The sequence below is a fragment of the Bos taurus genome, chromosome 13, assembly GCF_002263795.3.
Source record: "Bos taurus isolate L1 Dominette 01449 registration number 42190680 breed Hereford chromosome 13, ARS-UCD2.0, whole genome shotgun sequence".
Classification (NCBI taxonomy): domain Eukaryota; kingdom Metazoa; phylum Chordata; class Mammalia; order Artiodactyla; family Bovidae; genus Bos; species Bos taurus.
Window position 1 is genome coordinate 70723145 of NC_037340.1, and position 25971 is coordinate 70749115.

Sequence of the window (25971 nt, forward strand, 5' to 3'; positions counted from 1 at the left end):
CTTCTGGCAAATAGCAGCTCCTCGACAGATGTGGACGGAACGAATGGATGCTGTCCTGAAGGAACGACTCCTACATGCACATCCCAAGTTGTGCTCAACTCTGTCCCCTCCTACAGTTGACCCTTGAGCAACACAGGTCTAAATGGTACAGGTCCATTTTTATGCAGTTTTTTTTTCAACAGTAAATAATATGGTGCTACAGGATCTACAGTCCATAGGGTCCCAGAGTCAGACCCGACTGAGCACACACAGAAAGGATCCACAGTTGGTTGAATCCACGGGATGCGGAATAGCGGATATGGAGGAACCTCGGATACAGAGTAACCATGGATTTGGAGTAACCGTGAAGACGGAGGAGCTGCATCACAGAGGAACCCTGTTCTTGGAGGACTGACTATAAATTGTAAGTGAATTTTTGACTGCATGGATGATTGACACCCCTAACTTCTGAGCTGTTCAAGTTGTAATCAGCTTCCCTCCGGGTCTCCCCAAGCTTCCTGCTGCCTCTCCCACCCTCCCCAGCTTCCCCATCTTGGCCAGTCTCATCCAAGAGGCTTGAGGCCCATGCTAGAACCCCCGTCACCACCATGACTTCTCATGGCTCTCTCTCACCAACAGCTCCCCAGACCTGTAGACCTCAACCCTGGAAACCTCTCCACATCCAACCCTAATTCTCCTGCCTCCTCCCAGCCACTTCCTCAGTTCAGGTCAACCCCTGCATCTTCTGCACATTTACAACCATCCCCTCCTCAGTCTCCTGGTCTCCAGGTTTTCCCCAGGTCCTGTTTTCTAACAAGAAGTTCTGCCTCCACCCCATGCCTGGTTAAACTCTGCAGTGTCTCTCCTCCCTGCACAGCAAGGACTTTCCACTTGTGCTCCAAGGCATACCAGGGGCTCCACAAAAGCGCCAGCGTGGCCAACGTTCCTGATTGGGCATCAGGAAGCCCAAAGACTGGTGTGGGTGGAGCTCCAGACCCCACCCCTGCTTCACTGGGTCGTACCTGTTTCTAAGGTTGGGCGTGCATGAAAACTTCCATTCTCAGAAAGGATGCTATTGCTTATGGAGTAATAGTCTGATGTTTACCATGCTGCAGGCCAAGACCCCCACCGCAAGGGCAGCCTTCTGCAAGCTGGCCTGGCTCTATTTTTCAGCATCACCACCCTCGTCTCCTCCTGACATACCCCCCTGCCCTGCTACGCTGCCCCCGAAGCCGTCCTGCAGACAGGTGGACACGGTGACCCCACCAGGCCTTTGCCCTTGCCGTCCCGCCGCTAGGAACACCCTTTCCTGGCGACTTCATCCCCCACACGCCGGATCTCTGCTGCCTTCTTCAAGGCCAAAGTCACCTTCCTTCTGAAGTCTTCCCTCACCCTCTGGGCAGAATTAATTGCTCCTTGTTCCCGGCCAGCAAGGCACTAGGCGGCTGACCTCTATTAGATTGCTGCCACACGAGGTGGGGACAGTTTGCTCATCTGTCTCTGCAGCGGGACTGTGAGCTCCTGGAGGGCTGAGATCACAGCACAGGCCCATTTTTTCCCTCTCCCCACACCAGGCCTGCCCAAGGCGAGTGCTCATAGGGAGCCCTCTGAGTTACTCTGGGCTCTTTTGAGACAAGAGTAAGGGGATGGGATTGCTTTTGAAAACCCTCAAAGGCCATCACCGCCTCCACCCAGAAATGGCTGCCCTGCCATTGGGGTGTGAGCCCCAGAAGCTGCCCCACAACCCGTGCCTGACGTCCCAAGTACAGATATGTGCTGGAGGCACACTGTGCTCGCAGCTGACACACGCAGGGGAGCTAAGACACGGAGGCTGCTGGGACACAAGGCTCACCCAGGACAAAGCCAGGCCTCGGTGGGGTGATCGGGGTAAAGGGTCCATGGTTCAGGCCCCAGGCTCTGTCAGGCCGCATCAGAGAGCAGGGGAGTGGTTGAGTGCGGCCAGGAGTCAGCTAGTCTGCAGCCCTGGAGGTGCTCAGAGCTGGGGGAGGGGGTAGCTTTCTCTGCGTGCTCTACGTGATTTGGAGCAAGGCTCTAACCAGCGCCGGGGAGGGTGGAGCAACAGAGTCTGGTCCTGGGAAGCTTGGGGGCTGGATAAAGCCCATAGGCAGGGGGAGTCACTGCTGGAAATGGGGGGCCTGGCAGGGGATCCCCCTGCATCTACCAGAAGTTGAGCAGACTGGCTTGGTGCTCCCTGCCAGACAGTGCCCACTGGAGGGGCACCTCGGTTGGGCAGAGGCAGCAGAGGGCTGTCCCTCCAATCCTTGGGCGCGGCTGCCCTAACACACCTGAGCACCCAGGGCCAGGCCGGGCCAGGCGTTCTCTTACCTGGGCAGTATCCAGCTCATTCAGCATCACCACAGAGGAGCAGTTATAATCGAACACCAGCCTCCAGAAGTCTGCCACGGTGTTGGGGAGAGGGTGTTGTGTGACCACGAAGGCGGCAGGCTGCTTGTGGCTCTGAAAAGAACGACACAGGCCTTGTGAAATATACACCCTTCAGCAATGTTCTGACAAGAAGGTGGCCCAGGAGGCTGCCAGAGGCCCCTGAGTCTGCCAGAGAGATGACACAAAGCCCTCGCCTGTTCTTATCTCTGGGTGCCCTGGTGGCAAAGGGGACCTTCTCGTAATGAACTCATTCTCTTCCCAACTCAGACATTTCATTGGCAAGGTGTCACTTGGGAGGGGGATTTTCCAAATAAATTATTTATGTCTTGGAGCTCAGCAAAGAATCAACATTACAATATGAAAGATCCTGGATGCATATTTGCTCTGCTGGCCAAGACACTTCCTGGGATAAAAGGGATATTTTGTGCCCCTGTGCCCACAGTGCTGGAGGGGACCGTGGCTCAGTCCAGAGAGCCTCCTGAAGGGGCTTATGGTTCAAGAGGCTCACTTCTGCCCAAGGCTTGAATGAGGGCTGAGGTGGCCTGGCAGAAGGTGGGCATGGTGTTCTGTGAGCCAATGGGGCGGTGAAAGTGCCCAGGTTTTAGAATCAGGCAGACCAGGTTCAAACCCAGCTTTGCCAGTTGCACATTATAAACCACCCATTCATACATTTATCCGGCCAGCCATTCATTCATTCACGCGCATTTAGAGAGTGACTTTTTAAAATCAGTGCTGTGCACTGGCAAGCTATTAGATCGCTCCAGATCTCAGGTTCTTCAACTGGAAGATGGGATTCATAACTCCAGAGGCATGACTGTGGTGCAGGCTGAACAGATATGCAGATGAAAAGAGCAGCAATGAGCCAGCTATGAGCCGCCGGTGGGCGGGAACATCCCTCACTCGGTTCTCCATCCTTGGCTTCAGTTTCGAGGCCAACACAATGGATGCCCAGTACAGGTCCAGAAACAACTGAATAAACGGTCCTGGGTTACAGCTAGGGAACCGAGGCCCAGAGAAAACGGACTGGGTGAGTCTGGACTACATCTGAAGCGTTACCTGGGTGCTAGTCATTGCAGTATCTGTAAGAAGGTGTCTGAAAAGATTGGGGAGTGTCTCTGCTTGGTTAATGGTTTGTAGAATCTGAGAAGTAACCCACATTCTCAGCAAGCTATCTTGAACCATGGTCTGTGCCTGTTTTCTGTGGAGTTACAAACCAGCAGGAGGATGGTGAGGGAAAGAGTTTGCACACTGCAACCAGGAAAAAATCTCTGGCAAAAACCTCTGCTACATAGGACACTTAGAGCATTTTCTATTGTTCTGTCGTCTCCTGGGAGCAAAGAAATGCCTTGAAGCTGTGGATGCCACAGACGCACTGTGGGGTCTTGTCCCCAAGGGCCTTCTCCTACCAGTGGGTCTAGGAGAACTGAATCTAGGAGAAATGAATACGGAGTTTCCCCCAAAGCCAGGCTCCAGCTGCAGACAGCTGGTCTGCAGACGTTTCGAGACATGAGAAAGAATCTAGGCTTTGAGAGTCGAAAGTCTTGGGGTTCAGACCCCTGGCTCCACCCTTTCTGAGCCAGCTGACCTGCAGAGAGTCATGGAAATTCTCCAACCTTCACTACCTCTTCTGGAAAAACGGGGACAATCATACCCAGATACAGGACGAGACAGTCTACATCCAGGGTCTGACGTGCTGCCCAACACTCAGTGAATGCTGGTTTTCTTTCCTTTCTCCCTGTCTCTGTGATAAACGCTCTATTAGGCCAGCACGCCTGACAAAGCCTTATCTGAAAATATGTTCGAGATCCGTGCTCCTGCCGGGTTTCGGGGATCAGCCAGCAATCCATTTCATGGATAACATCATCCTTTACCAGGGGAAACATTAAAAATTAACCCAGAGGACTTCATATTTTTCTGCTAGGAGCAAAGCTGCCATGGTTACCAGATAATGCACAGACTGTGCTGGAATACAGATAAGGACTTTTTTTTTTCCTGTAAGAAAGGCAAAGACCCCAGTGATGGCTCACAAGAGAAATGCCCTGTGGGCAAAGAGAATACAATCAGCATCAGAGCCTGGCAGAAGGCATTTGACTCTGGGCAGCACCTAACCTCCTAAGCAGAGGCCAGGAGCGTGCTTGATCCTTGGAAGAGGAAGGCAGGGAGGGGGAGTTGGGACAAGTGGGAGACAAAGCTGGGAAGAGCTCAGAAGTGTGGGTGCACCCCAGACCCCATCTCTCACCACATATACACACACATCTGCACACGCGCACACACGCACATGCACACACAGACACACACACACACACACACACACATAACTGATCTCAGAAGACTCCAAGCTAAAGCCAGAGGTCTTCCCTCCACATCCATCCGTTTTACTGATCAAGAAAGCAAGACTCCTTGCTTCTGGACCCAGAGCCATGTTTCCATGGAGGACTTGGGCACCCGATGGGCACAGGCCAGGGAAGGCCCCCCAGAGCTGAGATAGGCACTGACTTCTAGTCATCCCTCTGCTTCCAACACTTAGGATGCTTGGGGAGAAAGTTCCAGAGAATCAGGGGGTCAGAGAGTTGGTTGGCCTTGACCTCAGGAGAAAGTACCCCATGTTCCTTCCTGTTCTAAGTAAGATGGAGGTTCATGTGGGCTGGATGGACTTGATTTCAGGCATAGATGGGGAGAAGGGCCTGGAAGGCTTATGTTGTTCTTGGTCTGCAATCTTGGGAGGCGAGATGTCTGTGTCTTTCTGGATCAAGCAAACTGAGGGGAGGCTCAAGGAATAAATTCTAAAATGTAAGATAGTAGTCCTAGGTTCCGGCTTTGTGACTAGCGCTATGGGAGTCTTTGAGCAAGTCTCTCTCTCTCTGGCCTCAATTTCCTTTGCTGGAAAGTGTGTGGACAAGACCAGATGATACACGCTTCCTTCCTGCTACAAACATCTGTACACCCAGAACTGGAGGGGTGACAGCCGGAAGTAGCTGGAGGACCCCAGAGAGGTGTGTTCGAGTCAGGAGCACGGACCCTCTCGGGCGGGAACACGACCCCTCATCCCAAACCAGGCCTTCTGGGACTTGACGCTGAGAAAGCAGGAGGCAGGGCCGCTAACAGAACAGTAGGAACCTGGCTGGCATGCAGAATGTTTCTTGGACTGAACTTCAGGCTGACACTCAGCTTGTAGGTAGCAGGAAGGGGGACTGGTCAGGTCTGTAGCCTCACTATAATGTCATGGGACTCACTTTAAGCTTTTGATCTATTCTTTCCAGGATCTTTATAAATACAAAGCAATTAAAAGCACAGTGCTTAGATACAGGTTTGTACCAGAGCCTTCAGGGGGAGAAATGTCTTTGGGACCAACGAGATCAGAGGGAGAGGCTGACTGGAGTCGGGGCGGGGAGTAGAGGGGGAGTCAGGGCCCATCCTCCCAGGCTGCAGTGGCCTCCCCCTCGGGAAGAAGCTTTTCCCGGGAATGCAGCCAGGAGCTTTCCCTGGCAGGGCTCAGCTTACGTCCATCAGTGCGGCGTTGATGTAGTTGCTGGATTCTCCATCCACCGAGATGAGGAAGGGCAGACAGCGGTCCAGAGGCAGGACGTCCATGCTCCGATTCTTATCATGGTTCCGGGGCAGCAGTCCGATGCTGCAGTCCTCGGGCCGGACGCGAGGAGTCACGATGTTGAGGGTCTGAGGGGTGCAGAGGCAGATCGGCAGGCGTGGCGTAGACAGTCTCCCTTGAACAAACTCAGCCTGACCTCCCTCCATCAATCCTCCAAGCCTGCCCTCCAGACCCTTTCCCAGAACTGTTCTCGTCCGTGGTGACGCTGTCATCTCCTGCTGGCTGATCCGGACCCTGGGGCTGAGAGCCTCTGCCAGGGTCTGGGGGACGCCTCTGCAGGGCCAAAATTACAGGGATGGCATACCCTCGTGGGGGCTCAGACCCAGTCTCTGAACACCTGCCCATCATTTGACCTAAGTTACTCCTCTCAGCCATCCTGCGTGGAACAGAGGTCACAAGGCGGGGCATGGGCGTAGGGAATCCCGTAATGACTTTTAAGCCTCACTTGAAGTGTCACAGACTGAGGGGAGGGATTTTGCCAGCATGCCCCTAAGACAGAATGTGTGAGAATGGAAGGATGCTTAGATGAGTTGCCCAGGATGGGTGAGGGACCCCCTGGGAGAGAGCTCCAGCATGTGTACAAAATTTCAGGGCTTGTGTTTGGCAGAGTAAGTCCAGCAAGTGTGGGACCAGAACTGAACAGCCCCAACCAACAGACTAGATGCTCTGTGAACATCGGGGCTCTGAGTGCTCCCCTGTTCCCCCCTCAGTGCTCAGTCTCTACTTGGAATCAACCGAGTCTACCTGTTGGAAGTAGCACTAGACACTGGCCTGGCTGGGGTGTCTGCCCACAGAACCAGGGACCCGCGTTGGCCCCTTTAGTCCTGAAGTGTCCCTGTTCCCCCTGCCTGTTCTCAGCTCCTGTTGCCCAGACACAACCCTGACACTGACCTCAGGACAATGGGCTGGGCTCTGGTTTTGCCTCACTCAGTGATTCAAGTCCAGGCCTCCAGACCGAAGCTGCCACCATCCTGGGCTCCAAGGGGCATCTGCTCTGCCTGAGCTGTGCCCTCAGGTGATGCTTTGCAAAGTCTGATGTGCATCTGAGTCACCTGGAGGCATGTTAAATCACAGACTCATTTGGTTGGGCCGGATGGGACCCAAGATTCTGCATCTCTAACAAGCTCCCAGGTGAAGCTGATGCCACTCGTCTCGAGACCTCACTTTCGAATTGTGAGGATCGAGGACATGTTCCAATTGTACAGAAACATTGAGACAACCTGAGTCCTTCCAGGGATGAAAGAGCATGAAATTCACACGTGTGTGTCTCCACCCACAACCTGTACTAGAACTAAGTAAGACCTTAGTTCCAGAACACAGTGTTTTTTAATTAAAAAAAAAAAAAGATAACTGTGGCTTTGTAATAGAGCCTGAAGTCAGGTAGGTTGATTCCTCCAGTTCCATTCTTCTTTCTCAAGATAGCTTTGGCTATTCGAGGTTTTTTGTATTTCCATACAAATTGTGAAATTATTTGTTCTAGCTCTGTGAAGAATACCGTTGATAGCTTGATAGGGATTGCATTGAATCTATAAATTGTTTTGGGTAGTATACTCATTTTCACTATATTGATTCTTCCAATCCATGAACATGGTATATTTCTCCATCTATTAGTGTCCTCTTTGATTTCTTTCACCAGTGTTTTATAGTTTTCTATATATAGGTCTTTAGTTTCTTTAGGTAGATATATTCCTAAGTATTTTATTCTTTCTGTTGCTGGCACAAAGACAGAAATATTGATCAATGGAACAAAATAGAAAGCCCAGAGATAAATCCACACACATATGGACACATTATCTTTGACAAAGGAGGCAAGAATATACAATGCATTAAAGACAATCTCTTTAACAAGTGGTGCTGGGAAAACTGGTCAACCACTTGTAAAAGAATGAAACTAGAACACTTTCTAACACCATACACAAAAATAAACTCAAAATGGATTAAAGATCTCAACGTAAGACCAGAAACTATAAAACTCCTAGAGGAGAACACAGGCAAAACACTCTCTGACATACATCACAGCAGGATCCTCTATGACCCACCTCCCAGAATATTGGAAATAAAAGCAAAAATAAACAAATGGGACCTAATTAAACTTAAAAGCTTCTGCACAACAAAGGGAACTATTAGCAAGGTGAAAAGGCAGCCTTCAGAATGGGAGAAAATAATAGCAAATGAAGCAACTGACAAACAACTAATCTCAAAAATATACAAGCAACTCCTATAGCTCAACTCCAGAAAAATAAATGACCCAATCAAAAAATGGGCCAAAGAACTAAATAGACATTTCTCCAAAGAAGACATACAGATGGCTAACAAACACATGAAAAGATGCTCAACATCACTCATTATCAGAGAAATGCAAATCAAAACCACTATGAAGTACCATTTCACGCCAGTCAGAATGGCTGCTATCCAAAAGCCTACAAGCAATAAATGCTGGAGAGGGTGTGGAGAAAAGGGAACCCTCTTACACTGTTGGTGGGAATGCAAACTAGTACAGCCACTATGGAGAACAGTGTGGAGATTCCTTAAAAAACTGGAAATAGAACTGCCTTATGATCCAGCAATCCCACTGCTGGGCATACACACTGAGGAAACCAGAAGGGAAAGAGACATGTGTACCCCAATGTTCATTGCAGCACTGTTTATAATAGCCAGGGCATGGAAGCAACCTAGATGCCCATCAGAAGATGAATGGATAAGAAAGCTGTGGTACATATACACAATGGAGTATTAGCCATTAAAAAGAATACATTTGAATCAGTTCTAATGAGATGGATGAAACTGGAACCTATTATACAGAGTGAAGTAAGCCAGAAAGAAAAACACCAATACAGTATACTAACGCATATATATGGAATTTAGAAAGATGGTAACAATAACCCTGTGTACGAGATAGCAAAAGAGACACTGATGTATAGATCAGTCTTATGGACTCTGTGGGAGAGGGAGAGGGTGGGGAGATTTGGGAGAATGGCATTGAAACATGTATATCATGTATGAAACGAGTCGCCAGTCCAGGTTCGATGCACGATACTGGATGCTTGGGCTGGTGCACTGGGACGACCCAGAGGGATGGTATGGGGAGGGAGGAGGGAGGAGGGTTCAGGATGGGGAACACAGGTATACCTGTGGCGGATTCATTTCGATATTTGGCAAAACTAATACAATATTGTAAAGTTTAAAAATAAAATAAAATTTAAAAAAAAAAAAAGAAAGAAAACAATAACCAGGTGTCAGCAGTCACTGAGTGACCAGCCGGGGAGTAGTTGCTCATGGCTGTGCATTTTCTGTTCTGAAATTCCTTCTCAGCTGCAGACACGGGAAGGATACAGACACAGCCGTTCCTGCAAGGAAAGTCCCGGGACTGTGCTCAATGGCACTGAAGCTGGCTGGGTCACGGAGCCTGGGATGTGCTCATACCTGAAATTCGTCTTTGATCTGGCTGGAGTTGGTCTGGGGGTCCAGCCTGCTGATGTTGTAGTAGAGGGAGCGGAACTCGCACACCGGGATGGCTGTGTTGCCACAGAGACACGCTTCCAGGATGGCGTCGTGCACGAACACATACTGTTCCTGCCAGGTGGAGCGGGCAGAGTCAGGGTACTGGGGGAGAAGCGGGGCCTGGAGCTTGCTGTCCATAGTCCAACCTGCGCCTCTCAAGGGTGGGCGTGATTCACTGGGGTGCTCCAGAATCACTGTTTTCTACCCTACGACCTAAAGGGCCAAGTAGCTGTGTTTCTTGGTAGCTCTCTGAGCTCTGCTGAGTTTTGCTCCCTGTGTAAGAGTGCCTGTGTAAAATTAGAAACTTCTGGAAAGGGGCTAATTGTGTCCAGCCCGTAGCCCACCCTTTCACCTCTCCCTGTTGAAGGCCGCTCACTGCAAATCCTCCAAGGTTCATGCAGAGGGCCTTTATTTCTGGCCCTGGGGAGCACGCCTGGGCTGTGCGTGCAGGGCAAGCCAGCAGACCTGAACAGTTCCTGCCCTGGGAAGGAGGCCTCAAGCAATGCCAGGTGGAGACTTGGGGGTGAACGCCTGCATTCCCTGTCTCTTGGGTGGGAGACCTGAAGAGTTGCTCCTCACCATCTCAGAGTTCCCCCGGCACGACTGGGCTCCAGCTGTCCACAGGGTCAAACAGCTTGTAAAATACTTCTGCAATGTTAACGAGCCCGTCTTTCACTTCCTCACTCGCTGACCCGGGAGCCTTGGGATCAGCCCCCAGCTAAACCACTGGCGCTCCACTTTTGGCCTCAGGCTCTGCTCGGGAAGCGCAGGTCACCCCCCTCTGCCAGCCCAGCTCTTTGCACCTGCTCCAATCTTCCTGGACACCATCCCCCTTCTCTACGCCTTCAAGGTCTCATTCCCTCGGGAGAGTCTGCTCCAAGCCCACCAGGCAGAAGCTGGTGCTTTTACTTCCAGGCCCCTAACAAACATTTGTTGAGTGACTCTTCTGTAGGACTCGGCCCATCTCTTCATATGAAATGTTTACCAGAGGCATCATGATGCTCTTATTAGAACGTCTGTCTCCTCTACCTGACAGCAAAGACCACGATGCATCTAACGCCAGGCAGCAGACTGCCTTCCACATGCATGAACCTCGGAACAGATAAAGCAGCCTCTTGGCTTTAGCAGCCTGCAGCCCGGCCTGTGGGAGCTGGCTCGGAGGCTGCAGCAGGGTCCTAGGGTCTAACAGCCTGTAAGTGAGGAGAATGCCTGCAGAGCCAGTGGTGACCGGCCAGGCCCAGGGCCGTGGGGGGAATTCTTCAGGCAGGCAGATGATGGATGCAGCTGTCTGCCCCAGCTGTGCTGCCTGGGCACCTCCAGCTGCATTAGAACCAGAAGATGGGGAGACCAGGGCTTCCAGGAGTGCGGCTCAGGGGAAAGCACGTGGGCCTTGGGGTCACCGGGTCCCAAGTCCTACCACTATGTGGCTATGTGAAGCTTTGGCGACACCATTTCTCAGTTTCTTCATCTATAAAATCGGGGTACTAGCAGGAGCTAAATAATACCCTGAATACAGAGGACCTGGGGTGATGCCTGGCACAAAGTAGGAGCTTGGCAATAAAGATGAACCCCTTCCCTGTCCCTCACATCTGGGACTCTCCATCTGGACCCCTGGAGGCCTGCCTCTCCCTTGTGGGCAGGGGTTGTGTGTTCTCTCTCTTGGAGTCCCTGGAGCCTGGCTCAGGAACTCACTGACTCTACCGACGGAGCCATTCTTGCACGGCCTCACACGATACTCAGCACACAGTAAGCGTTCAGTCAATCCCAGTCCTTTCCTTCTCGCTCTCCTCCTTCATCCAAGGCAGGGACTCTATTCAGAGAATGCCTGACACTTGCCATTCAGTCACTGCTTAGATGCCCTTGGAGATGGGGCCCCCAGCACCTCCCTCACTAGTGGGAGTCCTTGACCTGGGGGACCTCAGGCTGGCAGGGTTGTCCTAGCTTCTGTGATGGTCTCACCATAGCCAGCCATGTATCCAGCCCCTCCTGTTTCTCCCATGCCCAGGTCTCTTTCTGTAGGATGCCTCCAGCCCTGGCTCCTCCTTGGCCAGGGCTGTGGGTGGCCAGGGCTGTGGGTGACCAGGCCAGCCTCCGCCCCAGGACTCACCTCTGTCTGCACCAGGTTGACCCTCTGGGCCCGGAGCTCACGCACGCAGTTGAAGATGTCTACCACCCCTTCGTTCTCGGCCATGTCGAGCATGGTGTCGATGGCGATGAAGCAGCCGGTCCTTCCGGCTCCAGCACTGCAAGAGAGGACACGGGCCTGCGTTAGGGTCCCTGGGGTGGGGCCAGCTCTGTCCCTGAGGACCCTGCACACAGGCAGTATGCTGCACAGGTCAGACAGAATGCACTGTCTGGGATTCAGACAGAATCCCAGTGTTGGTGGGAGATCCTGAGCAAGTGACTAAACTGAGCCTCGGCTCTCTCTTTTGAACAAGCTGCCTGGTTTCTATGAGCCTTAGTTTTCTCACATGTAACACTCCTTCCTACGGGGTGCTTGGGAGAACTGATCTGTTCATTTCAGCTTCACACAGCAATTAAGCGCTTACTATTTGGGGTCAGACCCTTCGGATCAAATCCTGACTTGACCACTTACTAGCTGTGTGACCTTGAGTAAATGACTTAATCTCTCTGGGTTTCAATACCCTCATCCATAGAACGAGGCTGATAATAATAGCGTTAATAGCACAATCCATGTAAATTGCATGAAATTATGTTGATACAGCACAATACGTGCAAACTGCTTCACCCTGTACCTGGCTACACAGCCATTTCTCATAAACGGTTGCTACTTCTAGTCAACAAATATTTATTGAGCACTGGATGCTGGGCTCAGGAGCAGCGATGCAGAGATGAGTCAGACATGGTTCTTTCCCTGAAGGATTAATAGTCTGGGGAGGGGACAGCACGGAGAAGCAGAGAAGAGTAATATTTTTAAGTGCTTACTGAATGTCTGGAATTCTCTTAGGTACATAATGTATCACTCAGCGTGTGTTAGTTGCTCAGTCATGTCCGACTCTTTGCGACCCCGTGGACTGTAGCCCACCAGGCTCCTCTGTCCATGGAATTCTCCAGGCAAGTATACTGGAGTGGGTAGCCATTTCCTTCTCCAGGGGATCTTCCCAACCCAGGGATCGAACCTAGGTCTCCTGAACTGTAGGCAGAGTTTTTACCATCTGAGCCATCAGGGAAGCCCACAAAGTATATGTTGGCCAACCCATCTAATCTTCAGGACAGCCTCGGGACTGGGTACCACCCGGCTCAGGTGTGACAGGGTGGGTTGCTATGGAGACACAGACATGTGGCATCATGCAAGGAGGGCCTGATAAACACTTGCCACTGTCTCCCTCTCTTCCTTATGCCTGCTCTGGCTGCTCTCTGGGATATGGGACCTGTTCAGGCGCCCAGGTGTGTCTGACTCTTTGTCACCCCATGGACTGCAGCAAGCCAGGCTTCCCTGTCCTTCACCGTCTTCCGGAGCTTGCTCAAATTCATGTCCATTGAGTCAATGATGCCATCCAACCTTTGAGGGTGAACATTTTACTGCCCTTGGACTGTCATGAGATGTAAAGCAGAGAGATACGCAGAATGCTCAGAGTCTGAGGGTGATCAGTATCTTCAGTGGCCTCATCTGCGAAATGGGGTTTCTGACTCACGCTCTGCTGCTGTGATAAAGGCACACGGAGACCGCCTGAGAAAGGGGCTCTGAGACAGCTGTAGCCTGTGCGTCTCTCCTTGATCTGGCTCGAGACCTTGAGTGACGTGGGCACTGTCAGGGCAGAAGTAACCTGCATGCAGTTAAGAGCATGCAGGGTCTGTAAAGATGGACTGGGCCCAAGGTCACACTGGAAAAGAGCGGCGCTGGGAGAGAGGGAGTGGGCACGCTGGCCTTCAGGTCCAGACATCTGCCCTCCTCTGACTCCGGATGCCCTTGACACGACACTGCATCTCCATCCAGGAGGATTCTAAGACGTGCCTGTCATTCCCAATGTGACTTTCTGGGTCAGAGCTGAAAATATCCCTTTTCCATAATAAGGTAAAACCTGACACTGTCCATTTTCTCTCTATGAAGGATCCTGTAGGCCAGAAATTGATTTTTAAAATGACAGAAATGAAGAAAAGCATACTTCCAGGGGGCACCCCACCACCATACCAAGGAGCTGAAAGGGAGCATCTGGGGAAAAATGTTTAACACCCTGGTTCTGCCATTTCATACCTGTGTGACCCGAATGAAACATCTACCTTCTTAGTGCCTTGGTTTTCTCATCTGTGAAATGGGAATGATAACCACAGCCACCTCTTCAGGTTGGGTGAGAAGTAAATGAAGTGACGTGGATGAAGTGCGTGTGGAGCAGATGCTGTCAGTGCCAAGGCCGTGCCCTCAGGGCAACAGCAATAATGACAAGCTGCTACTGCTACTATTACTGTGGTTGTTTAGACCTCAGGACCCTGGTCTCATCAGAAAGGGCTGGACAGAGGGGACACAGGCAGGGTGCACTTAAAGCAAAGAATAAAGACCGCTGGAGCACCCCCTCGCCGAGACAGCAGAGAATAAAGGCCACTGGAGCACCCCTCGCCGAGACAGCAGAGAATAAAGGCCACTGGAGCGCCCCTCGCCGAGACAGCAGAGAATAAAGACCGCTGGAGCACCCCCTCGCCGAGACGGCAGAGAATAAAGGCCACTGGAGCGCCCCTCGCCGAGACAGCAGAGAATAAAGGCCACTGGAGCACCCCTCGCCGAGACAGCAGAGAATAAAGGCCACTGGAGCGCCCCTCGCCGAGACAGCAGAGAATAAAGGCCATTGGAGCACCCCTCGCCGAGACAGCAGAGAATAAAGGCCACTGGAGCGCCCCTCGCCGAGACAGCAGAGCGGCAGAGGCCCCCCTGCTTTGGGGGCCTTTCACTTACCTGCAGTGAACCACTATGGGCCCGGCTTCCGGGGGGTTGAGGAACTTGACCTGGCGGACGAAGCCCAGGAGGCCGGTGGCGTAGCAGGGGACGCCGTGGTCGGGCCAGCTGGTGAAGTGGAAGAGCCGGAGCTCCCGGATCTCGTGGTAGCCTTTCTGAGGAGAGAACGGGCCTCTGTTCCTCCAGCTGCTGCCCCCGTCCCCGCCCTACCCAGCACCCACGGCGAGCCCCGAGGCCACGAGCAGCCACATCCAGCCTCCCTGCTGTCCGGGAGAACAAGGCCCTCTGAGGGTTAATAAGTGTTGGAGGGATTCCGCATCTGCCACATCCGGGAACTTGGGGGTACATACAGTAAAACTGACCGCTCCGCGGCAGGACTTCTCAGAGCCTGAGCTGCGCTAACGTACGCGCTGAATTCCCAAGGGCTCTGATAACACCCACGCTGTTTGCCCACAGGACCCTCTTTTGATAAATGTTTATGGGACTTGTATTCAGCAGAACAGATTCAGAAAGATGGCAGCCTCTGACTCCAAGTTCAAGCTGTTTCCAGGGGAACACGAGGCCTTTCGGTGTCAGAGGACTGGTGTTCTTCAGTTCTCCAGTCTTGTCTACCACAGTCTCCGTGACTTTCAAAGTCAGAAAGGCAGACTTCTTCTGAACTAGATTCTTATTTGGGATGATAAAATGTGAAACAAAGCAAAGCAGAACTTCTCTGGCTGATGAGGACGGTGGGGCCTCATGCTCCCATCCTCCCCCTCCCCTCCCGCTTCAGGCTAAAGGGCGGTTCTCAACTAGTCCACAGACAAATGCCCCCCAACCGCCTTTCTCTACTTAGCTATCTCCTGCAGATAGTAGAGGCGCTGAATAGGAAGGGTGTTTGATTGTCATTTTTCCAAGATAGTCAGGGTGGGTTATCTGTGCCCAGCCTTGTGTTAGGCACTAGGAAGGTGGAAATAAAACCATAGTCCCTGTCCCTGGAACAGAGCATGGTGTAATGGGGGAGACAGGCCCCAAAGTGGACCTTTAATTCCATTAAAGTACAGAAAGGAGTGCGTAACCCCATTAGGGAGAGGAGAAATCAGAGAAGGCTTCCTGAAGGAGGGGGTGCCTGGCCTGAGTCTTGAAACATATTAACAGTGAAAATATATAGCTGATGTTTATGAAGCATCAACTATGTGCCTGTTACTCTTCTGATGAGTTCAATGTATTCATTCATTTAATCCTCATATCATCATCTCTATTTTAGGAATGAGGAAAGTGGGGCTAAAGCAAGGTTAAGGAATGTGTCCAAAGTTGCACAACCAGTAAGCTGTAAAGTTACAATCTAAAGCCTGGCTGTCTGGCTCCACAGTCCGTCCTTCTAATGTTATGATACACTGAGGCCTAAGCGATACACAGCGAAGAGATGGAGGGATTCCGAGGCAAAGCAGCAGCTGGGGCAAAGGCCCAGGGACAGGACTGAGCCTAGTACCTGAACAGAATCACAAACAGCCCAGAGCAGCTCCAGAGGAGAGTGGAAGACAGGCAATGATGGGCAGCAGGGCCTAGGGAATGGGAGGTGGGGCGGGGGTTTGATCCCGAAAGGCTTTTTATTCCACTTTAAGACCTCCAGACTTTATCCTAGAGGCACTGGGGAGCCATAGTCGGACCTCATCCCAGAGGCACTGGGGAGCCGTGGGAAGGATTCCCAGGTGGTAGCACAGAAGGGGAAGGGCATCACCAGATGGGCACCTGGGGAGGATCACGGCAGCTGCTACGTGGAGCATGGGTATGATTGGGTGAGTCAGGAGGCTGTGTAGAAGGCGCTGGTGCCCACCCAGATGCTCCTTCCTGGGCCACTGCACCATCCCCAGCTCCCTTGACCTTGGCTGTGAACAGCTCACAGTTACCCCTGCTTCACAGAGTTGCCCTCAGCTGTACAGGAGCCATGCCCCTTGGGAGCAGGCAACGGCAGCTGGCATTCAGTGACTAAGTGACTTGGTCACGTTTGCCCAGGACTGAGGGGTTTCCCAGGGTATGGGACTTTCAGTGCTTCAGCCAGGTGGTCCTGGGGCAAACCAGGATGATGGTTTACCCTCGTGGATATGCAGTGGAGTTAGGCTTAGAGTACAGTTCTCAAAGCATTGACATCCCAAGGCTTTTGCATCCGCAGTCCTGTGGCCACTTGGATCATCAATATTGGTGTTTTTATAAAATGGCAACTATGGTTTTGATAACTAAAATGATTCCAGACACTGGTGGGATGGAGTTGCCCCCAGTTGAGAAGCACATGTCAAGATTTTCTTTCCCCTCCAGACTCTGCATGAGTCTCCCCCTGCCTGGGATAATATTCCTCCTGCTCTTCCCTTGGCTGGCTCGTTCTCACCCTTCATTGTCTGCTTAAATGCCTTTGCCTTTGGGAAGCCCTCCCTGGTCACCTCATCCTCCCGTGGATTTGTGTTTCCCCCCTTGGCATGTTTCCTCTGTGACATTTATCACTACATGTCCTTATTCTATTCCTTAATCTAGTGAATTCCATTTGTCCTTCCTACTAGCGGTGAGATCCTTTGGAGCAGGGTCCACATCTATGCTGACTCCTGATCTCCCCCTGGTGCCCAGTACAGGATGGGGGCAGAACAGCCCCTTGGTCACCACGAGTCCTGAATGAGCAAACAAGCTGGCTGGCATGGGGGCAGGCTGTGCACAGCTGCAGGGCCGCTCACCTTCTGGACGGTGAAGGTGCGGATGACGTACTCCGCCAGGGGCTCTGTTTCGATCAGGGTGACTTTAATGTCTCCATAGACCTCCGTGTCATCGGGCCAGTAGCGCACGCACTTCACCTGCAGGAAAGGACAGGGACAGTACGAGTGAGTGGATGCCAAGTATGAGCGGCCGTCTCATCTGGCCTTCCCGTCATAATAAACTCAAGGGCAACCTCAGTGGACTTGCGGTCAAGGGGCTCCCAGCTGGCCAAGTGAAACTGTTAAGTTGCTCAGTCATGTCCGAGTCTTTGTGATCCCATGGACTGCAGCCTGCCAGGCTCCTCTATCCATAGGATTTTCCAGGCAAGAATACTGGAGTTGGTTGCCATGCCCTTCTCCAGGGGATCTTCCTGACCAGGGATCGAACCTGTCTCCTGCATTGCAGGCAGATTCCTTACCAACCGAGCCACCAGGGAGTCCCTCCCAGCTGGCCAGGGAGGGCTGGGGAGGGGCAAAATGCACAGGGACAGGCTGGCTACCGGAAGAGCCGGAGGTGTGGGGAATAAATGGGGTACCTTCCTTGGCAGAGTTCCTGGTACTTTTCAAACCCATGATCACACTAAGAGATCAACTAGGTCTGGGCGAGCCCTCCCCATGGTACAGGTGAGCATCACACTCAAACTGGGAGGTTTGGTGACTCGTCCAAAGTCACGTGGCCAGTTTTCTGCCCTTGGCAGAGCCCTCTTTCTGTGATAGGCTGGGGCAGCTGAGTAATATCAGCAGAGATGAAAATAAAAGGTGGGAATTAGTGCAGAGGTGGAAGCGGACGTGGCTGGGAGAGGGACGTTAACATGAGGTGGGGCTTGTGGGCCTTAAGGAGAAAGGCTCGTGGCTGGGCAAAGGAAGGCAGGTGCTGGGCTCTGAAGGAAGACATTTGCCACTGCTCTCTGCCCCGCACGTGGGTGCAGGCGCTGTGAACAAGCGACTCCCACACCTGGCTGCGAGTCACATGCCGCGGGAGGAGAAAGAGATGGTTTTCCCCTTAAAAGAACAAAAGTATTACCATTCCAGGGGACGCCGCGCGGCCCAGAGTGGCATTTCCCACAGTGTGTCCCGCTGGGTGCTGATAGGTGTTAGGTAAAAAAAAAAAAAAAAGAAACAAAAACAAACAAAAACAGGTTTTGTGGTCAAATGAGTTTGGGAAATGCTGGATTAAACAAAGTTAAATAGGCCGCTTTTGCTACAGGACTGCTCAGCTGCTTGAACGTGCTAACGCTAACATCTTTGCACTTTCTCCGAAAGGGGCGAAGAGTCCACAGCATTTCCCAAACGTATTTAACCATGGAACCCTCTGCTAGCTAAGCATCCTGCAGACGAGCAGCCCATGGAACCCACTTAGGGAAATGCTGGTTTAGTGCCACAGGGTGTGGAGGCAAATGGACGCACTGTTTGTTCTAACGCTGTGAAGCTGTGAGGCTTCCAGGAAGTCCTGAGACCTCCCTGAGCCTCAGCTTCCTGTGATGAAAACGGTAGCTAACACTGTCTAATGGCTTTTACCCTCTCTGGCCCTGCTGACTAAGTCTTCTATGAATGCTTTACACAGATTACTTTAATGACTGGTTACCATACTCTGATGAAGTAGATATCATTAGCCCTATTCGTTTTACAGATGAGGAATCGGAAGCAGAGGGAACCCAAGAAAATGGCTCAGGATCAACTGTCAGTAAGGGTGGGGGAGCCAGGACGCAAAGCCAGGCCATCTGAATAATGACCAGGAACATCGTCCCGGACGTCTGCTGGGAGGGTGAAGTGACACAATGCATATCCCGTGTCTGGCAGAGAACTCAGCTCCTTCTCGGAACTCCATGAAGAGAGGACTCTCCTGTCCCTTCCCCCAATCAAATCAGACTCATAATCAAGGGAATCTGTCTCCAGTGGGGACATCTGTAGAACAGGCTAGAATGTGCCCCCGAATTCTTAAATCCTGGGCTGGATGTGTGGTCCACAGTAGCTGCTCCCTGGGCCAGAGTCCCTGGGGAGCGGTCTTGATCATGACCTCTACAATGAGAGTCAATAGTCAAGAGACAGTGGCTAGGTTCTGTCTAAATGACTTTATGGCAGTTACTCCACCCTTTGGGGTCTGTTCCCTCATCTGTAAAACTGGGGAATGGACTCAATAAGAGTGGGCTCAAGAACAAAGTCTCTTCTGGCCCTAAACTCCTGTTAGGTCATGAGATGTCCACAGCTGTGAATTACGACTGACAGCCCAGATCCTCCCCCTGCCCATTATCTTGGAGGCTGGGACTCCTTTAATTTTACTGGATTATCTGGTTCTTTCCAAAACACAAACTTACCTGCGCACTCTTTATTTATTTATTTATTTTTTTGCGTACTCTTTAGTTAGCGCATGTGATAAGTAAAGAGTCCTCCTTAATTCTAGCGTCTGTGCACCCTGCCTTTAAACCCAGCAGCCCACCCACACCACATCAAGTAGATGAAAGCGAACTGGCAAGAGCAGTCCCATTTTTAAGCCCTAGGAGTCGCTAAGGACCACAGAGGAGAGAGTCAAGATGAACAGAATGAGAGACCAAGGTCTGGACCCTGAAGAATGTCAAAGCTTCGAGGAACAGAGGGTCAGATGCTGCTGAGAGACTGAGTGCCATGAGAAGAGGCATGAATGTGTCGACATGAAGGATGCTGGGGACACTGACGATGCTGGGATGGAGGAAACAGCTATTGGAGTGGGTGGAAGAGAACGAAAGTGAAGAAGCAGAACCTGTGTGTGGGTCTTCAGGGTTGGGCGGAAAAGCAGGGACAAGAGGAAGCAGTTTCGTTTGCCTGTTTTCCATTTTTAAGGGGGAAGGTACTCAGGATGTTTGCATGCAGAGGAAAATGATCTAGCAATGGGAAAGAATTACTTTCCGAGTGAGAGGGGAAGGATGAGAAATTTTTGAGTGGAATCTGTGATTCAGGGCACTGGGATTTATCATATGAGGCTGGGCCGTAAGAAAGAGCCAATAGTCTACCATTGAAGGTCAACAGAAACAGCCAGGTCCAGCCCAATAATAGAGGGGAAGAATGAGAAGATGGTTGTAGACATGAGTAGAATGCAGCTTTGCAGTGTGAAGATGAGAGTTCACATCTGATGGCTGTGATTTCCTCAGTCTACGAGATGATGGCATCAGCAGAGTGTGAGGGTGGGGAAAGGGGTGGGGGTGGGGTTTTAAGGGTAGAGACCTTTATTCCTCGAGTGTGAACAGGAGGGAGGGTTTCTCCCTCGTAGGGGCCATGAGGGTGAAATGCAAACGAGAGGTGCTTGGAACAGAGAGATGCTGGGCAGTGGCTCGCCAGCCAGCATCCTCTATCCAGGCACCCATGGGAGGGGCTTACCCTGCCCACTTCCACGAGGTTTGTGACCATGACGATGCTGGCCGAGTTCTCCTGCCAGATCATTCTCCAGAAGTCCTTTACAGTCTCCTGCATGGGACCTGCCAACAGAGAACGGGACAGGGTCAAAGGCTGAAACTGCCAGGAAACAGACAAGAGGCTTGTCCCTTGTGGCTGGTCAGTGAAGGCTCCGGATGGGTGAATAACAGTGAGGTCAGCCTTCCCTGTCGGACACCCAAGTAGTTGAAACTGGGGCATGAGAACAGCCGCGCTCCAACGTGCAGGGTCTGCATGTCCGCAGCTTCTCCTCTTCACTGTCCTCCTGCTCAGACTCCTCCCAGAGGCTCCACTTTCCCACCAACCCACCATCTTGTATTTGGGGTAAATAACATAGCTTAAGGGAATTTTCAAAAATTGGGCTCTAGATCCTCAGTGAGAAATGGGAAGGAAATTGAGGTGAGGGTGGGGTTAGAGGGCAGAAGAGCCACCAGGAGTCAGATGCTGAGAACACAAACGGAAGAGGTCCAATTCTCAGCTTGACAAATGCATCTGCCTGGAGCCTGGGCAGAAAGCAGGGCAAAAAAGAAAAAAGAAATGGGAGATAGGATCTGAGAGTCCAAAGCAATTTCCTTGGAAATTTCTCTTTTAATGTCCTGGGCCTTCATTGTTTTTAAAATTATAAGAGTAATACATCCTTTTGATACAAAATTTGGAATGCCATTTCTCTATATAAATATGTATGTATGTATTTATTATAAGAAGCATTCTACCTACTACATGTATTTCTCCATGCCCTTAAAAATTCTTACCATGAAATTTGTCATAGCTGCATAATTTTCCATAATATAGAAGTATCACAATTTAACTAATCTAACATTTGTTGGGTGCTGAAGATTTTTCACTTGTTTTCCTAGTAGATAACACTATGAAGGGTAGGTATCTTTATATATGTCATTGCCCACATATATAATCACCCACAGGATTTCCTCCCAGAACAGTTTGAGAGGGAGAGTAATTTTTAGATCTGATAACACCCTAGTAAGTTGCTTTCGAGGAGAGTTGGCATCCTGTCTCTTCCAGGTGTACAGCCATTGAGGAGATAAGGCACCATCAGCTCCAGTTGGGGATGGTGGGTATTGATGGCATGTGCCTGAGGTGTGCTTTTGGTCCAATCTCTCTTGACCATTTCCCAGTGACACCTCCCTCCTTTCTCCCTTACATCCTTCCCCCACTTCCACTGCTGAACCTGTCACCTCCTTCCTTCCCAAACAAACAAATGGGCAACCTAAAGGCCTCTGGAGCCTCTGCAGCCCTGCTCCTATATAACGTCTTGGCTGGTGGAAGCTTATTCCACTCCCCCCATGTAAGGCAAGGGCCCTTTCAGCTCTTACCTTGAGTTGCGATGTAGTGCCGAGGTCGATGGTACCCCTGGATGAGAAGAGAAAAGCACAGTGAAGGGCCTCTAGTCTAAGCTTGCGAATGGCCCAGTACTAACAGTTATCCTTTCCAAGGCTTGGTTTCCTTATAAACAAAATAAGGCTAGCATTAGACATTTCCCAGACAAGTGGTGAAGATTAAATATGCTAATGCACATAAAGCGCTGAGTCAACTGCTAAATGTTAGCTGTTCTTATGGTTCCTTGAGAGGGGCCCCAAACAGGCTTGCCTTGGAGCCATGGACTGGGAGCCAAGATTGGATGGGCATCAGTTGTGGCCAGGCACACCCAGAAAGAGGTGGAGAAGGAATTTTCAGGTTTCTGTGGGACATCACCCACCACCAAGCCTTTCCCGAGCCATGATTCCATGCAGAACACTGGGCAAGGCCCCAGAGGGCACCAGAGAGAAAACAACAATTGCACTGCTGACCCCTTGCATGAGTAACATTAGAAAAAGAGAGCTGGGAAGGCTGCCGCACTGCCTGTCTGCCACAGGGCTGGGCTTGGAACGGAGGCTCCTTTCACGGAGAGGGCCCCAGGTGGGTGTGACCCAGAGACTGACAAAGCCATTCTCTAATTCAGAGATATTTTCCTGTACATTTCAGGGTCTTCAGTAGACCCTGCTGGGCTCTGATGCGGGGTTACTCTGGTGCCTCATCAGCCTAATCATCGGGGAGAGGTTGAGGATGACTTTCTCTTCTGTCTGGGCATGGACTACATGGAGGGTCCCCTTTCTTGGTGCAGAGAGGAAATGTATCGTATGGGGTAGAAGTTCAAGTTTTGGAGACAGATCTGTATTTAATACATGACATTGAACATAATCAGTAATAACTGAATGACTAAATGAGTAAACAAATGAATGAATGGGTATGTCTAACAGATATAGATGCCAAATACGGAGCCTGTTGGTGGAAAGTTGTTGGAAAGTCCTGAAATTCTGCTTTTAATCTCAGGAGAACACAAGTCATAAAGTTTAATGAACAAATAAACTGTCAGTCCCAACCCAAGGCCAGTGTCATGGCTACAATAGTTGGATTAACCACCAGGAATCAATCCGCCCACCTAGACTCTTTGTATGAGTGGTCCTATCTTCTTAGGAAGGTTGTCAGCTTCTTGGGGACAAACACTGCCTCCTAAGTTTTAAAAAATTGTTCGTGGAGCCTAGTACAGTGTGAAACCCAGAGTGAATGCCCAATAAACAAGCTCTTGAGAGAGACCAACCAGGATGGCGGCATATAATTATTACAGAAATGCAAATCAACACCTCACACCAGTCAGAATGGTCTACACTTAAAAAAATCTACAAGTAACACATGCTAGAGAGGGTGTGGAGAAAAGGAAACAGTCCCACACTGTTGATGGGAATGTAAACTGGAGCAAGCCACTGTGGAGAACAGTATGGAGGTTCCTCAAAAAACTAAAAATAGAGTTGCCATATGATCCAGCAATCCCACACCTGGACACATATACAGACAAAGCTATAATTCAAAGAGACACATGTACCCTGTGTTCATAACAGCACTATTTACAATAGCCAAGACATGGAAACAATGTCTGTGGACAGATGAACGGATAAAAAAAATGGGGTATATTTAGACAATGGAATACCCCTTAGCCATACAAAAGAACAAAATAATGCCATTTGCAGCAACTTTGATGGATCTAGAGATTATCATACTAAGTGAAGTCAGTGAAGATTGCTGTCTTGTCTGGTTCTTTGCGACCCCATGGACTATACAGTCCGTGGAGTTCTCCAGGCCAGAATACTGGAGTGGGTAGCCATACCCTTCTCCAGGGGATCTTCCCAACCCAGGGATTGAACCCAGGTCTCCCTCGTTGCAGGCGGATTCTTTACCAGCTGAGCCACAAGGGAGGCCTGAAGTAAGTCAGAGAGAGACTAATACTATATGATGTCACGTATGTGGAATCCAAAATAGATACAAACCAACACATCTACAAGACAGAAACAGACTCATAGACACAGAGAACAGACCTGTAGTTGCCAAGGGGGAGGGCGTGCGGGAAGGATGGACTGGGAGAGTGGGATCAGCAGATGCAAACTTTTCTTTATGTATATAGAAACAACAAGGTCCTACTGTATAGGAGGCGCGAGTGGCAGAGAATCTGCCTGCCAGTGCGGGAGATGCAGGAGAGGCGGGTTTGATCCCTGGGTCAGGAAGACCCCCTGGAGGAGGAGATGGCACCCCACTCCACTATTCTTGGCTGGAAAATTCCATGGGCAGAGGAACCCGGCCGCTGCAGCCCATGGGGCACACATACACACTGTAGAACACAGGGAACTACATTCAATACCCTGTGACCAACTATAATGGAGAATAATATGAAAGAACATAAAGAGCTGTACAACTGAGTCACTGTGCTGTGCAGCGGAAATGAACATCAACGCAGTAACTTCAATAAAATAAATGGTTAAAACAGAAAGAAAAGCAGCATAGCATGGTGGTTATGTGCTGACTCTGAATTTAATAGCCTGGGTGTGAATCCTGGCTCTGTTCCTTACAGGCTGTGTGGTCTGGGGCAGGTTACTTAACCTCCTGGGCCTTAATTGATTTTTGCTGTTAAACGGGGATAACAGCGTTTACATTATAGCCTTGCGGTTAGGATTAAGTGAGTTAATAGATGGCCGTTACCATGTGTCAGGCAGTAGTCTAGAGTTTAACATATACGCCCTTGCTATTATTATTTTACTGTGTATCTGGAAAGCATTTATCGAGTGCCTACCACGATTCAAAGTCTGCGTTGGCCGTGAGGGATTCTGAGATCCTTCTGATCATTCTCTTCTCTCTGCTCTCCCTCCAGATGTAGTAACTGAGGCCCTCTCTGAGCCGTGAGAGGTGGGGAGGACAATCAGAGGCAGAGAGCTCTGTTCCTCCCAGTCAAGACCGCCCGTGCTCTTCAGGATCACAGGAGAAACAGATTCTGGGAGTTTTCCCAGAGTAAGTCTGGGACTAGAAAATAGTACCCTGGAGTGTGGAAAGACGGGGTCTCTCAAGTCCACGGTCTTCTGTCATCCCCACCATCATTCCTTCTTCCAGCCCTCGTCCTCCCTGATCTGGGCCAAGGCCTCACACTGGCCTCCCTGCCTCCTACCTTCCCGTCTGGTCCCACAGCCCGTCTGCTTCCTGCCAGGGTAAACGTCCCAATGCCCACCTGATTATTATTATTGTTATTATTTCTCCACTTAAGCCTGCAGTGGCTCCCTGCTGCCTATATAATAATGTCCAGGTGCTTTAGCGTGGGACTGATCACCTGTCTCCATCCTTGTCTCCAGACTCATTCCCAGCTGACCCTCTAGAGGCCCTTCCAGGTACCCTACGTCCCCAGCTTCCCACACTGCACTTCAAATGAATTCTCCTCCTGAGCTGTCCTGCAGGGCTTGGGAGATGCCCAATCAACACCCTTATAATGTATGTTACAGTAAGTTTTTTTTTTTTAATACTTTCTCTTTCTGGGCCATTGGATAGGCTACCCAGAGCTGGGTGCAGCTTTTTCAGCAAAGGATGGTTGTGGCATACATGCATGAACACATCTTTTGAGGTGAGCTTGGGGCACTCCTTTAATGCCCCGGTTGACAGACAAAAGGCAAAAGACAAAATGCATGGAATCTGGACGATTCCAATGCGCTTCCCTGGTGGCTCAGATGGTAAACAATCCGCCTGCAATGCAGGAGACCTGGGTTTGATCCCTGGGTCAGAAAAACCCCCTGGAGAAGGGAAAGGCTACGCACTCCAGTATTCTTGCCTGGAGAATTCCAAGGACAGAGGATCCCGGCGGGCCACAGTCCATGTGGTTGGCAAAAGGGTCGGACACGACTGAGCGACTAACACTCTCACTTCACTCACAACGCACTTCAACATCAATGGGATGGAATTCTGAGCAAGGCATTCACTTCAATTGTGGAGGTTCCATGACTTGGGTTCGCTATTTTGTTCGTTTGGTCACTCGGTCCTTCAATATTCAATCAACAGGTATTAACTGAGCATCTACTACTCGGTATAAGGCCCTAGAGATACAAAAGTGGACCAGATGAATATGGGCTCAGGTT

At 50.7% G+C, this 25971-nt stretch overlaps 1 protein-coding gene across 12 annotated transcripts in view; it reads right to left on the reverse strand.

Annotated features, from left to right (window-relative positions):
* PTPRT (protein tyrosine phosphatase receptor type T) overlaps positions 1-25971 on the reverse strand; it is a 1155533-nt gene that overhangs the window by 25825 nt on the left and 1103737 nt on the right. For 6 of the 12 annotated variants that reach the window (XM_025001258.2, XM_059893057.1, XM_025001256.2 and 3 more), the window contains 9 exons: positions 21862-21898; positions 20474-20571; positions 18147-18206; positions 17105-17221; positions 14403-14557; positions 11601-11736; positions 9416-9565; positions 5887-6060; positions 2326-2457 (listed from right to left, as the gene is read on the reverse strand). In XM_025001258.2, the coding sequence (XP_024857026.1) occupies positions 2326-2457; positions 5887-6060; positions 9416-9565; positions 11601-11736; positions 14403-14557; positions 17105-17221; positions 18147-18206; positions 20474-20571; positions 21862-21898 (1059 nt within the window). The remainder of the gene's footprint in view (positions 1-2325; positions 2458-5886; positions 6061-9415; positions 9566-11600; positions 11737-14402; positions 14558-17104; positions 17222-18146; positions 18207-20473; positions 20572-21861; positions 21899-25971) is intronic. The other 6 variants (XM_025001262.2, XM_025001261.2, XM_025001260.2 and 3 more) reach the window with 1 other exon arrangement.